Source organism: Phacochoerus africanus, chromosome 3, assembly GCF_016906955.1.
Source record: "Phacochoerus africanus isolate WHEZ1 chromosome 3, ROS_Pafr_v1, whole genome shotgun sequence".
Lineage (NCBI taxonomy): Eukaryota > Metazoa > Chordata > Mammalia > Artiodactyla > Suidae > Phacochoerus > Phacochoerus africanus.
In genome coordinates this window covers 95,681,359-95,698,348 of record NC_062546.1, presented here as the reverse complement: position 1 = coordinate 95,698,348, position 16,990 = coordinate 95,681,359, and the positions used below count along the sequence as shown (strand labels likewise).

At 37.6% G+C, this 16,990-nt stretch overlaps 1 protein-coding gene across 3 annotated transcripts in view; it reads left to right on the top strand.

Moving 5' to 3' along the window:
• EPB41L5 (erythrocyte membrane protein band 4.1 like 5) overlaps positions 1-16,990 on the top strand; it is a 136,110-nt gene that overhangs the window by 53,234 nt on the left and 65,886 nt on the right. For 2 of the 3 annotated variants that reach the window (XM_047772183.1, XM_047772182.1), the window contains exons 14-16: positions 878-905; positions 7,890-7,932; positions 8,363-8,478. In XM_047772183.1, coding sequence (XP_047628139.1) covers positions 878-905; positions 7,890-7,932; positions 8,363-8,478 — 187 coding nt within the window. Of the gene's footprint in view, positions 1-877; positions 906-7,889; positions 7,933-8,362; positions 8,479-11,433; positions 12,447-16,990 lie in introns of those variants that run through there. The other variant, XM_047772184.1, reaches the window with a different exon arrangement.

Here is a 16,990-nt window from a genome sequence, read left to right as displayed (position 1 = left end):
ATAAAAATGTTGTATATATATCATACAGAGACATTTCCAAGTTCATAAATGTTACTTATTGTTCGTTACTTTAGTAGTTTACTCTGACCTGTAAACTGAAATTTGTATTTGGTTTCAGATCTGAGTTTGTACTAAAATACAGATTGAACTTTATGTCCGGTGTCAGAGTCAGCACCAGTTACCCCAGAACAGCAGCCATGACCTGATGTTTGGCAGTTATCAGTTTTTAAAAAATAGATTTATATTCACCATTTTTGATGTGTCTATAAATTAATAATATAGAGCTATAAATGAAACCATTTCAATTTGTTCAAAACCCTGAGTGACCTCTTAGATTGTCCTGATGATCATTTACTCTCACTTAGTTCACCCCAGAGGCTTAGAGATGGTTCTGATTTTGAAGATATGTATTTATTTTATAGCATTACTTAACAATGGAAATAATTGTCATTATTTACTTTAGTGGTGTGAACCCTAGAACATGTTTGTGAAATGCAGGTTTTTTAAAACTGTAATTGGGACACAGATCAGTTGTAAGGATTTACTTTTTTTTTTTTTTTTTGTCTTTTTAGGGCCACACGGTGGCATATGGAGGTTCCCACCTAGGGGTTGAATTGAAGCTGTAGCTGCTAGCCTACACCACACCCACAGCAGTGTGGGATCTGGGCCATGTCTAAGACCTACACCGCAGCTTACGGCAGCGCTGGATCCTTAACCCACTGAGGGAGGCCAGGGTTTGAACCTGCATCCTCATGGATACTAGCCAGATTTGTTTCCACTGAGCCACGACAGGAATGCCAGGATTACTTTTATGAGTGGTAAAGCATTTACCATGTAAGAGGAAACTAATCAGATGTTTTCTGTTTTCTTCCATTAGGAGGTACAGGAAAACCTGAAGAACTCAGGTAGGTCATACCTTGCAACTTAGGAACTGATAATAGAATGTTTTCACGATTCTGTAGTTGTTGTCATTCATTGAACAAATATTTGTTGAAGACCTGTCAAGTGTTATCTTGTCCCTGAGCATGGTGGACATAGCAGGGAACAAATAAATACATAATACCAGATAAAATTGACACAAAGAAAAATAACAGTTTAAAGAAAAAGAGTGGGTTTGGGTAGATGGGCTGTTTACAATGAGAATGACATACATTTGTTATTGGCATGTAACTAAGGGCAAATGATGAATAAATTATGGCCCTTGCACACAGGGAGCTCAAAGAACAAAGGTTGCTTTGCAGATCAGTTTATTCCAGGGGAACGTCCCACTTGGTCATGGTGTATAATCCTTCCTTACACTATATGTTGCTAGATTTGGTTCACTGGTTTTGTTGTGGGTTTGTGTGTCTGTATTCATCAAAGACACTTTTGTAGTTTCTTTATCTGGTTTTGATATTGGGTAACACTGGCTTCACAGAATGAATTGGGCAGTGTTTCCTTCACTCTGGGTTTTTTTGGGGAAGAGTTTGTAAAGAGCTCTTTAAATATATGGTACAAGTCACCATTTAAGCCATCTGGCCTGGACTTACTTTGTATGAAGTTTTAAAATTTCCGGTTTAGTCTCTTGTTACAGGTATATTCATGTTTCATTTTTTCATCTTGAGTCAGTTTGGGAGTTTGTGTCTTTCCAGAATTTGCCCATTTTATCTAAGTTACTGAATTTGTGGCATACACTTGTTTGTATTATTCTCTTCCTTTATATTTCTGTAAACTTTGTGATAAAGTCCTCATTCGATTTTTTTTTTTCCTTTTTTGCCGCCCTGAGGCATATGAAGTTCCCTGATCAGGGATCAGATTTGAGCCATAGTTGCAACCTACGATGCAGCTGCACGAATGCCGGATCATTAACCCACTGTGCCGGGCCAGGGATCAAACTTGCATCCCAGAACTCCCAAGACACCACTGATCCCATTGTGTCACAAAGGGAACTCCTGCTGGTTCATTTCTGATTTTAGTAATTTGAGTTTCTTTTCCCCTAGATCAGTCTAGGTAAAGGTTTGTCAGTTTTGTTGGCCATTTTAAAGAACCAGCTTTTGGGTTCATCAGTCTTATTTGTTCTTTTCTGTTTTATTAATTTTCACTCTGGTATATTATTTCATTCCTTCTGCTTACTTTAGGTTTGGTTTTCTCTTCTTTTTCTAGTGTCTTTAGGTGGGAGATTAGGTTATTGGGATTTTGAGGTCTTTAATTTTTTTTTTAGGGCTGCACCTGCAGCATATGGAAGTTCCTAGGCTAGGGGTCCAGTCGGAGAGCTGCCAGCCATAGCCATAGCCACAGCCACGGCAACACAGGATCCAGGCCAAGTCTGCGACCTACAGCACAGCTCATGACATCACTGGATTCTTAACCCAATGAGCAAGGCCAGGGATCGATCCCACATCCTCATGAATCCTAGTTGGGCTTGTTAACTGCTGAGCCACGAAGGGAACTCCTTTTTTTTTTTTTTTTTGTAATCTTATTCCACTCTGTTAGAGAACATACTTTGCATGACTTTGATCCCTTTACAATAATTAAGACCTGTTTTATGGCCCAGCATGTGATTTATCTTGGAAAATGATCCGTGTACACTTGAGAATAATGTTGAGTGTAATATTCTGTAGATGTCTGTTAGGTCTGCTTGATTTTTACTGTTCATTTCTGCTTTATCATTGATTTGGGCATATTTCTATCCATTATTCAGTGTGGAATGTTAAAATCTCCTGTTACTCTTGCCCAGTTGTTTATATATTTCCCTTCAGTTATTTGTTCATGCTTCATGTATTTTGGACTTTTTGTTAGGCATATATATATATTTTTAATTGTTTTGTTCTTTTATTATAAACAATGATCCTATTTTTCTCTACTAACTTTTTTGTTTGTTTCAAAGTCTGTTTGATCTGATCTAAGTGTTGTCAATCCAGTTCTTTTCTGGTTGCTTTTCTGTGGTTTATTATTTTCATCAAATTTGCTAAGTTTTCACTCATTATTTCTCAGGCTTTTTCCTGCCCCTTTCTCTCTCCTCTCCTCCTAGGATTCCCACTACACTTATGTTGCTCTGCTTGATGGTACCCATAGGGTTCCCAGTCTCTGGTCATTTTTCCTCCTCCTTTTTTTCGCTGTTCCTTAGTCTAGATCATCTCATTGACCTGTCTTCTGCCTGCTGTAGTCTGCTGTGTCTTCCTGTAGTGAACTTTGATGTTATTTTACTTCCTTTCCTTTCCTTTCCTTTCCTTTCCTTTCCTTTCCTTTCCTTTCCTTTCCTTTCCTTTCAACTTTCCTTTCCTTTCCTTTCACTTTCCTTTCCTTTTCTTTCCTTGGGCTGTACCCGTGGCATATGGATGTTCCCAGGCTAGGGGTCTGATTGGAGCTATAGCTGCCGGCCTACACCACAGCCACAGCAACATCAAATCTGAGCCAAGTCTGCAACCTAAACTACACCTCACTGCAACGCAGGATCCTTAACCCACTGAGAGAGGCCAAGGATTGAACACACAACCTTGTGGTTCCTAGTCGGATTTATTTCCACTGCACCACGATGGGAACTCCAAACTTTTCATTTTAGGTATAGTGCGTTTAAACTCCAGAATTTCTTTGTTTTTTAAAAGGTAGTTCTCTGTTTAGTGATATTCTTTTGATTGTGGACACAGTGTTCTCATACTTTATTTCTTCACATTGGGTTTCGTTGGTTCTCAAGCATATTTAAAATAGCTGGTTTAAATTCTGGCTTGCTGGGAGAACCTCCCCCTTCTTGGCCACACCCTCCTGCTTGCAGCTTCCACCACACTGAACCTGGGAGAGTGGGGAGGGGAGTGAAATGTGGCTCAGATGCCAGCCTCAGTGCTAAGAGTTAGTAGGTTTTATTGAATACATGTTTCTCCATTTGATGGATGCCTTTTAATTATTTTTTAAAAATAATTTCAACCAGCTAAATGTTGTGCTGGGGAGAGAATCTACCATTGTTCTCAGACCACCATCTGGAAGTCTTATGTCCGATGAGTCATTAATTTTAATAGTGTATGTTACAGTGTGTAGTTTGATATAATACTTCTTAGCCATTGGTATGTTTCAGAGTCTCCTGGAATGCCTGGTAAACTGTTTGATTCAGGATATACACATCTAGTTTTTTAAAAAAACTACCGGTACTCCTGTATGGCAGATGTATAACTAGAGCTTCTTCAAAAGGAGACGTTGTTTGGTTTGGGTGCTGGATATGGTCAAGCCTCACCTTGAGATGTCCTGTTCACTTTTTTTCACTTAGAAAGCTGTTAAAGCCAGGCCATGATTAGTGACTCATCACAGAAGCACTCTGCTTTTTGAGTAAGGATTTCACTGAAGTTCCTTTAGCTGTCAGTAAGCTGTTAAAAATAAATAAATGGGTAGAGTAGGGAGGAAGGGTGAGGGATTCTCTCCATTGTGAATTTTTAATGAGGTAAAAAACAAAATTTTATGCCTTTTCTGAGCTATTCACTTTAATTTTCCTTGGAGTTATTTTTAAGCTACGCTTTAAAGAAAAATGGGGGCAAAATGGTAGTGGTATTCTGTATATTTTAAAGTATTTATGTTTTGTTTGTTTAATGAATCATGACTTGCTCTTCTGAAAAGGAGTCTGGGACAGACTATTAGAGCTTACAGTGAAGAAGATAATCTGATAAAGTTAGCAGAAATGTAAACAGAGCATTCAAGCAGTGATATGCAGTTGAAAAATTAAGGCTTTTTATTTGCCAGAGTTTGTCCTCCTTAAAAATATTCTGAGATACATGTATCTTACCAAAAAATGAATATGACTTTATTGTCTCTTTCCTAGAATTAAGATTAATTTAACTTTAGTAACTAAATTTTATTCTCTCTTCTTGAGTGATGCTTTTAGCTTTGGAAAACAGCAAAAAAAAATGGGGTATTCAAGCAATGATACTTAATTATTTTTTGATTAGGATACATTTTTAGGGGTGAAATATAGAGAGGGACTTACTCTCCTGCAGGTTATTGAGCACTGCTCATAAGAGTGCTTGAGAGGACCTGGGCTGGGGCTGGCAGCAGTGCCCTTTCGTTCCTGCCCTTAGAGTTCTGTTTGCAGAAACAGTTTTGCTCCAGTGAACCATGGAAAGCAGTACTGTTTGAAAAAGCACAAATATTTGACCTGAAAAGCTTCTTGACCATGTACTGTGCTTATTTGAATAACAGGATTTTAAATTGGCTGATGTTAGTTTTCGTTGTCCTGTTTTATTTCTTTATAACTACTCCCTTGTGAGTCTTGACTAACATAAAGTATCTTAAGAAGAGGTGACGTTTTAAAGAACAGTTCACACGTCATTTATTAGTACTTCTTGACAGGCCTAATGGACAGTCTTGAAGACAGGAAAGAGAGGAAAAGAAGAAATGGTGGAGGAAATGATGAACAGAGGAGGTATAAGAGTAGATAGTCCTGGAGTTCCTGTCATGGCTCAGTGGTTAACGAACCTGACTAACATCCATGAGGACTTGAGTTCGATCCCTGGCCTCGCTCAGTGGATTAAGTATGCTGCATTGCTGTGGCTGTAGCGTAGGCTGGCAGCTGCCACTCCGATTGGACCCCTAGCCTGGGAACCTCCATATACCTGCAGGTTCGGCCCTAAAAAGACAAAAAAAAAAAAAAAGAGTAGATAGTCCTTTAAAAGGGGAGTTTGCATTGGGGCAGTATTCTGTTCACATTGATGGAGGTGAGAGAGTGTGTAATTATGAGAAAACAGTGCTTTCTGCATTTTAAATTCTTTTAAAAAAGCTAAAATCCAGTTAACATCACTTATTACAAATGCATTTTTCTCATGTTATTATTCGTCTTTTTACTTATCACCTACTGGAGTTATTCTCATTTATTTAAAGGAAAAGCTTCAGAGAGTAACCTAGGGGACCAGAGTAGTGAATCTGATTTCCTTACTGAACAGGTTGGATGAGATTTCATTATTGCTGGGGATTATGAGTTACTTAATACAGCATGGTTATTCTGGGAAGAACAACATGGTTAGTACAAAGAAATTGTGTCTGACAGGCCTTACACTGGCCTTGGCAACAGAGCAATACCAAACAATATTTTTTTTAAGTACTTTTTTGTTGGCTGGTTTTATTTGTCACTGTTCTTTGTGCTTAGCTAACATTTATTTAATCCCTCTAACAGTCTCGTGCAAATGAGAAAGCTACAGTAAAGAGAGCAGAGCTAGTGGGGCAGTTTTCATTTGAACCCAGACAGTGGAAGTGCAAGTTCTGGTGACTTAACCTTGTAATAGAGATGTAGTTAATAAAACATAGGGTATAAGGTGTTTACTCCTCATCACCCAGCCTGTTAGCAAAGCCTCTTCATTCTTTTTTTCTTTTTTTTTCTTCTGCTACAGCCGCACTTGCAGCATATGGAAGTTCCCAGGCGAGGGGTCAAATCGGAGCTGCAGCTGCAGGCCTACACCACAGCCGAAGCAACACTGGATCTGAGCCAAATCTGCAACCTACGCCACAGCTTGTGGAAACATCAGATCCTTAACCCACTGAGTGAGACCAGGGTTGGAACCTGCATCCTCATAGAGACAACGTTGGGTCCTTAACCTACTGAACCACAGTGGAAAGTCCAAGGCTTCTTCATTCTTGACCACTTAATTGGTTGTCTTTCATCAGTAGATAGTTTTGTTTTGTTCTCTAAGAGATGCCCCTGGACCCTGTATTCAGAGTTTGTTTTGTGTTTGAGAAGTTTTGCCCATTTCCTTTTACTGGAGTGACATCTTAGCTGGATATAATAAATATTCTTTGAGTGTAGCTGGGGAGAAGGCTGTGCCATCCTGATTCTGGCAGTGATGTACTTTTAATCTCCTTAGGATACTAAGTGTTCTTTCCTTATCATTGAAGGTCAGTAATATAACAATAAGGAATTGAATGTATTTAATTCTGTTATCTCCGTGAAACACAGTGCTCTTGTTAAATCTGTTGATATTTTGTCACTTTTTTTTTTTTGCTTTTTAGGACCTCATCCGTGGCATATGGAAGTTCCTGGCTAGGGGTCGAATCAGAGCTACAGCTGCTGGCCTGTGCCATAGCCATAGCAATGCAGGATCTGAGCCACATCTGTGACCTACACCACACCTCTTTTAACCCACTGAGCGAGGCCAGGGATTGAACCCTCATGCTCATGGATCCTAGTTGGGCTCGTTAACCACTGAGCCACGAAGGGAACTCCCTTTGTCACTTTCGAAGAAAGTGTTTTGTAACATTGAATAGTTAGCTTAGATGAATTCTTCACATCAGGTTACTAGTTATGCTTATATCAGAAGGTCTGAAGAGGGGCAACTTCTTCTTTTACCTAATTCTATTGTCATAGTATCTCATCTTTGAGTTCTTACTCTCATGGAATATTTGTTCATTTTTTAGCTATTATGAGATTTGTTTCTATTTATTTTGTTTATTGTATGTTGAGTTTTTGAAATGGTTTTTTGGGAGGTAGAGGGGAATGAGTGCAACCTAAACTAAAAATTTTAAAACATTTTATAAATCATTTGGATGAAGAGGATATATGGAGAAGTTTCTAACTTTATACTGAGGTCTTTAGAGTTATAAAATGCTGAGCTATTGCCAACACAGCAATAGAAAATCTTGAGAAGGTAGAAATATGCAGAAGTGACAGCTAAGTTTATGTGGGTATTTGTGCCCTGAATTTAAGGAATCATTTGTGCCGCCATCTATTTTGTCATCTTTGACAGATACTCTCCAGTGGATGAACAGGATTGGTAGTCAAGTACACATCTAAAGCCCAAGTACAATATAGGTTATATGGAAATACCAAATGAGCAGAAAAACAGGTATTTGCCTATAAAGGCAGATGTTTTTCTGGACATCTTACATTCTTGGTTTTAGGTACCCACAGTAATTTTTCTTTATTTTTTCCCCCATTATAGTGTTCACAATAATGTTTCAGCTCAGAGTAATGGCTCCCAACAGGTAAGGCAGTATTAAGCTTCTAAAGCACTGGAACACTGTGGTTAATTTTAACAAGCTGTAGTGTTATTAACTGAATTTTCATAGTGGTATAACCTTCAGAGAGTTCTGTGCTTTTTCTCTTTCTTGGCTACAAAATGGCTCAGTAGTGTGAGACCTTCTCTTATTTTATTCTCTAAGATGTTATAATAGAACAGGTGTTCTGTAAAACATTTTCTGTCTCTCTGTATCCTACAGAATGAATAAAATACCAACTTTCGGTTAGATTATCATCTGTCTCCAAGGTGGTATAACATTCAAGCATTTGTTTGTTACTGTGCTTGCTGTTATATCTTGTTTACTACATAGATAGTATTCCATTTTAATGTTCTGTTATTGGTGGGGAGATTTCTATCTAGACAAAATAAATGATTTTTATCATTTGTATCCAAAGGCTTGGGGTGTGAAATCTTCTTTGCCTGTGATTCCTTCCATTCCCTCTGGTCCTGTGCTTGTGGAGGTGGAGAATCGTCCAAGGAGTCCTGCAGCAGATCAGCATGACAAGAAATGGTTCGTTAACTCATTAAACCAAAATGAAATATTGCTTGTATAAGGGCATTATGAATCCCCAGCCATAATCTGAGAGTACTTTTAATATGATTGAAGGCAAATTATTCATATTTGTAATCTGAAAAGAAGTGTTTATTGAGCAGTCACACTGAGAGGGACAAGAGATGTGGATGGAGGAGGAAGGCAGTGTCTGAGTGAAGAGCATCACAGCTCTCCTTATGTGGTCAGCATGAGCAGGGAGTGCTGGGTGCTTCTCTACTGAGAGAGGCTTCAGTATTGGTCAGTAGAATTTTTTCCCTCATCCATAAGGGTGTAATGTGTTTGTTACATGCTATTCCACGCAGCGGGATGCTGCTGCTTTGGGTATGTTTTCTTCATTAAAGACTGAAGATAAAGACAAAACAAATGTAATTATAGTCCAATAAACCAAAGCCTGAAATACTCTATTTGGGGGGATGGAGAAATGATCTCATGACAGAGAAGATCCTTGTTTAGATTCCTGGGGTCTTTTTTTTGGATTAATACGAAGTGTGCAAATATGGATACTTTGTGGCTTATTGGGGTTAATCAGTGGGGTCCATCCTTTCCCAATTAAATATATGTGGCATGGGGGGAGCTCCTTGGGAATTATTGGATTTAATGGTCATGTTGGTTGCATCGTCTGTTCAAGTTTTGTGTCTATTTATGAAATGAACTTTGATCATTCATAGGATTTTTCTCTTTTTCTCTTGCTCTTAGTTTGTGTAGTACCTGAAATCTAATGAGTTTCTGTGGTGATCTCAAGGTTTTGGTCAGCTTTCTGTGCAACCAGTTCTTCCTTCATGGTGGTGGGTCAACAGTGGTTGGTGGTTATTTTCAGTCTCTGCTACATAATTATATTTCACTTTGATTTTGGCTTAACTAACTGCAAGGTGCTTTGCTCTTGATGGTTGGGCATATTTTTACTTCAGTTCCAAATAACTTCATTCGCTTCTGAGATTGCTGGGATTTTCCCCCATTTTTTCCTTTATCCTTTTTTCCCCATTTTACTTGTGTGTGGTGGTACTTTGTGTATGTGTGTGCACATGGGCACACACTTAAAGTGTAAACAGTGAGGCTTCTAAATGTCAAATTTTAGTCTTTATTTTTTTAAGCCACGAAAAAGAGTTTCTTCACTTTCTTATTGAAAACGCAGCTCCAGTAAGCATTTGTGTTTTATTTCTTGATGTTACTGCCAGGTTTTATTGGCAGGAAATCATAGTACTGAAACTTCAATTATAAAACTCATTTAATTCATGCTTACCTTTTATATTAATATGGAATGAGAGTCTGGTTTGTTTGCATCTGCATTATGACACTAAATCTTTAGTTTTCCAATTGTCATTAGTATGTATTAAAATCTGTTTAAGATGATTTATTAGGCATTATTCAGTACCTTTGATGCAGCCTTTAAAAAGAGAATATTGTATCAGAGTATTGAATTTAAAAAAAATGAAGAATTTGGAGCTGTAGGTCCTATCTTTGTGTAATTGTGCTGAGACCTCTTTTGCTGAAATGGAGCAAAGTGATTCCTTAGACCTAGTGAGCCTCAGCCTATGTCAGCAGTGGCCTGGAACTGAACATAGAACTTACCTGTCTTGGAGCTAACGGATTTCCCCAGCCTTAATTTGAGATGCATTCTGCACTTCATTCTTTGTTTCTGCATGCTTTGATTCTTATTTATACTTTTGCATGAATATAAAAAAGTCCTCCTTTGGAAAGTGATGAGTTAATAAATTTTGGACATAATGGACTATTCTGTTTCTGCTAGATAACTTTTAGCCAGTTTAATCTCAACACGATCCCTGTTCAATTCTTTAGCTTTTTCTTGCTGATATCTTCTAAATGACACCGTTATGTCAGTGAATGATTTGGTATGTTAGCAACCTAGAAGTATCCAATATTTAAACTGTCTTTTGAGAAACAATTTATGTATTTTAAATCCATATGCTATTTATAAATCAAACTGAATAATACTTGGAAAATATTCTTAGACATCTTTTACAATCAGCGTGATTTTTTTCCCCCTTTGTAGTTATCTTAAATACATGCTGCCTTTTTTTTGTCGTGTGACAAAACTTTGGCAAATGTTTTCTTTCTACTGGAGGACTCTGATTATTTCTAACCAAGAGCTGCTTGTATGCATGTTTTACCCTCCGACTTTGATAGACCTTTTTATAGCACTTGTAATTAAAAGTATCTAAGATTTTAGTAAGCCATTTCCTGGCGGGGCTTATGACCTCATCACCTTATCTGTCCCTGTTGAATTTCATTCTCAAGTCCTGTGAACTTGGATTATAGAAGGAACAGTGATTCTCCATTTCTTTTTTTATTAACTCAATGTGATTCTCCATTGTTAATGGGAAACATTGGTGTAAAATTACGTGGCCTCTGTGAGGATAGTTTTTGTTTTTGTTGTCATCGCTGTTTTAATGCTATTTCTGCATTTTATTTCCTGGATTTCGTTTTTTGTGAAGTCACGTGATTTGGGAAATAACTTTTCACAGTTGCCCTTTTCTTTATGCCTTTGTCCTTATGTAGAATTGTCCTTTCAGATACTTGAATTAAGTACATAAGTTTTTTTTTTTTTTTCTTCTCCTAAGAACCTCAGACAACATTTCAGCCTTTGATTTTGATAGCAACATCAGGGACAGATACAGTGTCTTGCTATCTGTGAAATTTCCTCTTTAATTCACTTTACTGACTCTGATTGCTTATACATATTTCCGTATTGACATTTGCCACTACCTGTAACTTTGTGGATTTTCCCCTCTTTGTTATTCTTGAATGTCATCATTGCATGGAGTAGAAGTTGGTAACTACTCAGAGCAGGGTGCATGCTGGTCAGTTGCCTTTTCTTTTATTACCCCTTACACATTCATTTTCTCCCGTTCCTGTTGACTAACTGTGCTCCCCTCCCACTCCCCAACCATCCAGGCTCTCTGCTGCCAGTGACTGCAGTCAACGTGGTGGAAACCAGTGGAACACAAGAGCCTTGTCCCCACCCCAGCCTGCACATAGAAACCACCCTGGTTTTGTCCCTGAGCACAGTGTGAAGAGTGCAGGAGGCCACCATGCTCGCTTCCCTGGCCCCACAGCCATGACTGAGATATGAGTGTTAAGCCTTTTAGGCATTGGGACTGTTTCATGCAAGTTGATGGTATATATTTTCTAGAGTTTATAGAGGATTGATCACAATAGGAAGAATGGGGAGAAGTTATTTTATAATGAATCACTAGTTGGGTAGTGTTGTTCATGATTGAATTCTTCTGTGAAAGGGAAAAGGACCTGAAGAAGCTATATGTCATCAGTGTTGAAAAGGGTATGTATGTCACCTTTTGGGGAAGAGTTTTCATGATTTTAAATCATGTTAACACATCACTCAGAAGATGTCCCAGGAGAAGGTTTGTGTTTCTGAACAAGCTGCCCATTACCACCCCACCCCAGGCAATACGAACAGATTGAGGTTTGAAGAATCAGACACATTAAAAGCACACATAAGGGAAGCATGTCCAGGTGTGATGTGTCAGCCTTTGGTGATATTTTCATAAAACTGCTCTTATACACTGTTTTTGGTACTTCTAAAGTGACCCAGGCCTTAATTTCAGTTAAGTGTCTTAAGAGTCTATAATTTTAATAATGTAATTTTAAATTGAAAACTTACTTTTTAATAAAGTATTTTAAATTACCGGAAGGTCTAGAGATCACAATAATGTGACTCATGTAGAGAGATAAGTCTGAGTGGTTACTTTGCATGATTAAGTTATTAACCAGTGGTTAACTGAATGGTTATATTATTACTGAATGGTTGTACAACATGGAACATGTATTTCCTTTGTCTTTTCATTTTTCCCTTTCATCTCATGCATCTGATAGAGTCCCTGGTTTGCAAACAGCCTCATAATCTGGCCTTGTACAACCTTTAAAATAAAATTCTGAAGCCAGAATCATATCATTTTTAACACTTAAGACATATCACTTTTAAGCACTTTCAGTTTTTGCATGTTATTTTTTTAGTCCCTTATGAACTTCAGAAGGTAATTGTCCAAACTCTTTAGTCTGATTCATAGAGGCAAATTAGTTGGAAGAAGTATATTTCTGATATAATGTGAAATTATGTAAGGAAAGCATATTTTTGTCTTTTCAGAGTTTTAAAAATTTTAACAAAATTTTCACACTTTTAAACTATATAATTTGAAGATATTTTATCTGAGAATTCATAATACTTATTAAGATAATGAAGCTTCATTATAAATAATGTAAACCTGTTTACCATGTTGCTTAGCTGAGAGGATAGTCTTAGCCATCTCTCTTAGACAAAGATAAATGTTTCAGAGGCTCTTATTTATTGGACTTTTGGTTCAAATATAATACACCTTGTCAGTAGAAACGTTAAGTAAGCAGAGGTAAGTAGTATTTAGAGAATGAAATTTATAGACAGATGTCAGTCTGAATTTATATATGTAAACAGACATAAGGGGATGGATGCTTAAAGTGTCCTTTACTGTGTCTTCTAAACGGAAACAGGAGTTTCCATTCTGTTCATACCCAGTATAGTGTCCGTAAGGATGAGGGTTTGATCAGTGGCCTTGTTCAGTGGATTTAAGGATCTGGCATTGCCACAAGCTGCGAAGCAGGTCACAGGCACAGCTCAAATCTGGTGTTGCCGTGGCTGTGGTATAGGCTGGCAGCTGTAGCTCTGTTTTGACCCTAGCCTGGGATCTTCCATATGCTGCAGGTGAAGCCATAAAAGAAAAAATAAATAAATAAATAAAGGGAACAGATACATATCTTAAATAGCCCAGCTTCCTATCTCTGTAAGTCTGTCATCATGTAGGGGCTTAAAAGTGGCCACTAATGTGTATCTTCATAATTGTTTTAGATTTTACATAAGTCAGATTCTAATTGTCAGATGTTGTCAATGGTGATTCCTTTTTTAAAGGAATTTGAATCATAACATTTTAAGCACAGAAACTGGTTTATGCCATTCAAGAAGAGATTTCATGAATGAGAATATGATTAACAACCTATTATTTCTATAATAGAAACCAAAAAGAGGCACAATAAAAACACAGCTTTCCTGGTCTCTTAGAAAGTCCTGAGGTTTGGCTTCTCTGACTTTAAAATGAATCTTGGGGAGTTCTGTTGTGGCTCAGCAGTAATGAATTTGATACCTTGTCTCACTCAGTGGGTTAAGGATCCAGCGTTGCCATGAGCTGTGGTGTGGGACAGCAACTACAGCTCTGATTTGACCCCAAGCCTGGAAACTTCCATATGTCGCAGGTGTGGCCCTAAAAAGACAAAAAAAGAAAAGAAAAAAAGAATCTTGACATCTGAAGGTCAAACTGCTGATCTGTACCTTATCAGAATCTTAACCTTGGGAAATACAGAATGATTATAAAGAAGAATAAGATCTTCAGTTTATATTGAAATTGTCATTTCTATACTTAGAGTTTAAGTTAACCAGTACTGTTATATTTAAGTGTAGGGAGAATCATATGGTTTTTCTTTGTTTGAAAACCTTGTTATAAAATAGTTTATTTGTAAGTTCCTGACAATAGAGACTGGGTTGGAGGAGTGATGGGGAAAGCAGACGGCAAAGGGGTGGGGAAGTGAAGGGCTCAGACTGGTTAGTAGTAAAATCAAAATCACCTGTTTTATAGAAGTTCCTGCATGCTCCAGGATTTCCTGTCAAATGCTAGGAATGTTTGTTACTGCTTTGGCATTTTCAGGATGGATATACACGTTTCCAGAGGTATGACAAACTTACAGGTAGAGATAGCTCAACCTAAAGTTAATAAATTGTCTCCAGCCTATTTATACTCTGCATTTTGTTATGCCTAAAGCGTCAGTGATCATATATCCAATCCTTGATTAGGGAATTAATATACTCCAGAAGCATCTGATCTGCCTGAAATGCCAAGGTCATGTGATTTAACATCAGCACTTTGGCTGCTTTTACTTAACATGATATTAATTTTAACATCTGGATTAGGTTGGCTATATTTCAACTGCATTTTTATAGACAGGGAAACTTACAGAAACACAGCAAAACTAGTGACCTTCACACTTTTGAACATAAAAATACATGAGCTCTTAAGATCATTATTTCTTTTGATGGTAAAAAGACTTCAAAGGCATTTACCTTTTCCTGAGTGTAATCTAACCTTTTGGATCTTGATAAGTTTAATCATAGGTATACTTTTAAATGAATTTATAGAAAACAACTTCATCTGTCCTCCTATGTATATAACATGTCTATATTTTAAAAAGCAGCAGTGTACAAATATTGTAATATCAGTACAAATTATTTTTCACAGGGGCATTTTAATCTATTTAAAGTGTTGCCCCATAAAATGCTAATTTAATAATACTTGGGTCAAACTTGATTGTTGAAATTGTCCAGGATGTAAACGGTGCCATATAAACATGTCAGGTTATAAAACTGAAGTGTCTCCTGAATGGACAGGAAGGCAGCTTCTTTCAAAGGATAACACAAATAGCCAAGTCTTACTTGTGGAAATTTCTCTTTCTACTAGATTTTTATGTTTACTAGGTTGATATGGTAAAAAATTATTTTGATTAGTAACCTTGCTTTGTAACTTTCATGTGTCCTGATATCATGTATTTCATCTTTCTATCATGCAGAATAAGCAAATAGATGAAAGGGGTGAGGAGCAGGGGGCTGTGGTGTTTGGGGATTTCCAGAGGAGAAACAATGTTGTAGAAGTGACTGGCTTTACAGGCTAAGAAGACTGATCCTCAGTTTTGATCCCTTTCACTCCCATACTTATTCACACATGTAAACTGAAAAAAGTTGGAGGACAGCTGTCTCATAATAATGCAGCATGTGCTCCTGGTGGGAGTCGTGATAGTTTGAACATTAGCACTTTAACTGCTTTGATACAGGCAAACTCCTCATTTGTAAACCATTGTTAATTGCTTTGAAGGACTGCTATTGTGTGTGTATTAGGCTTTGAATATTGGGTTTGAAAATAATATCACATGCATTAATTTATTTTATATCCTTGATATATGGGACTTGTATGGATTTGCAAAAATAAAATCATCTTGCACCAATAACATTTAATTTCTTTACCACCACATACTTCTTTTTTTTTTTTTGGTTGGCTGTACATGGGGCAAGTGGATGCCCCTGATACAGGCATTGAACCTGAGCCACAGCAGTGACAACACTGGATCCCCAACCCACTTGCCCACTAGGGAACTCCCACCATATACTTCTTATATTTTAATATAAATTACACCACATCATCAATTATACCTTGCTTCCAGAATTATTGTGGATGCTTGCATGTGAGGTGCATTTAAATAAGGGATAGAATGTGAATATAATTCTGTCGTGGGGATACCTCTCTCTGTTTCTCTTCCTTCATCTCTCTCTCCTTGTTCCCCTGTCTTATGCATAAAATGTGATTTGTCAGATTTTTTGCTAGATATTATGAATCATGTGGCTTTAGGTATAGTATTCTTCCTCAGCTCCCTTTTTCAAGAACATAAGAATTTCTCAGGAGTTCGGTTGTGGCACAGCGAAATGAATCTGACTAGTATCCATGAGGATTTGGGTTTGATCCCTGGCCTCGATCAGTGGGTCAGGGATCCGGCATTGCCATGAGCTGTGGTGTAGGGCGCAGACTGAGCTTAGATCCTGCATTGCTGTGCCTGTGGTGTAGGCCAGCAGCTACAGCTCCAATTGGACCCCTAGCCTGGGAACTTCCAAATGCCGAGGGTGCGCCCCCACCCCCCAATAATTTCTTTCCCTCTGTTCATATAAATTAACGTTTACTTTAGTCACATGAAATCATTGTGAGAATTTTCGCATGCTCAGCTGCCATAAACTTTGGTGGTAAAGATGTTAGGACACAAGCCTGTGGAAGATGTGTTATGTAACTTTGTGTCTTCAGTTCTTGACCACTGCTAATTTATAGTACACTTTAGCTGCTTTGAATTCTCTGCATTGGTGGGAAGGATCATAACATTAGCCTCAAAGAATTAGTGAAGAGAGAATTTCAAAAGAAATGTGTGAAAGAAAAAAATTTTTGTGGCTTTTTTAAATGATACATTTTAATTTTTACCCTGAAGTGGAAAACAAGTGTTCCTGTTTTTTTCCTGAAAGAATTATTCTCACAATTTTTGTTTGTTTTTGGATAATTACCTAAGCCTTTAGGCTTCTGACAACAAGCTGTGACATTAATTCTAGGTGATAGTGCTTGATTGAACTTTTCCCATTTTGTTCCTGACACCTGGCCAACATTTTGTTTACACTGGCATGGACAAGAGATCCCTGACTTGGAGAACAACATTCTCCAAGGAGTATGACTGAAGACTCCCTTAGTGGTGTAATAAATTTATACCTCCTCCTCTTTAAAGACAGGTTCAACAGCTGCAGACCTTATTTCTTGTTGAAGGAATTCTTGTTTGTTTTGTTTTCAACTAATTCCAATAAAGAAAAAACAAACGAGATATACCAGTG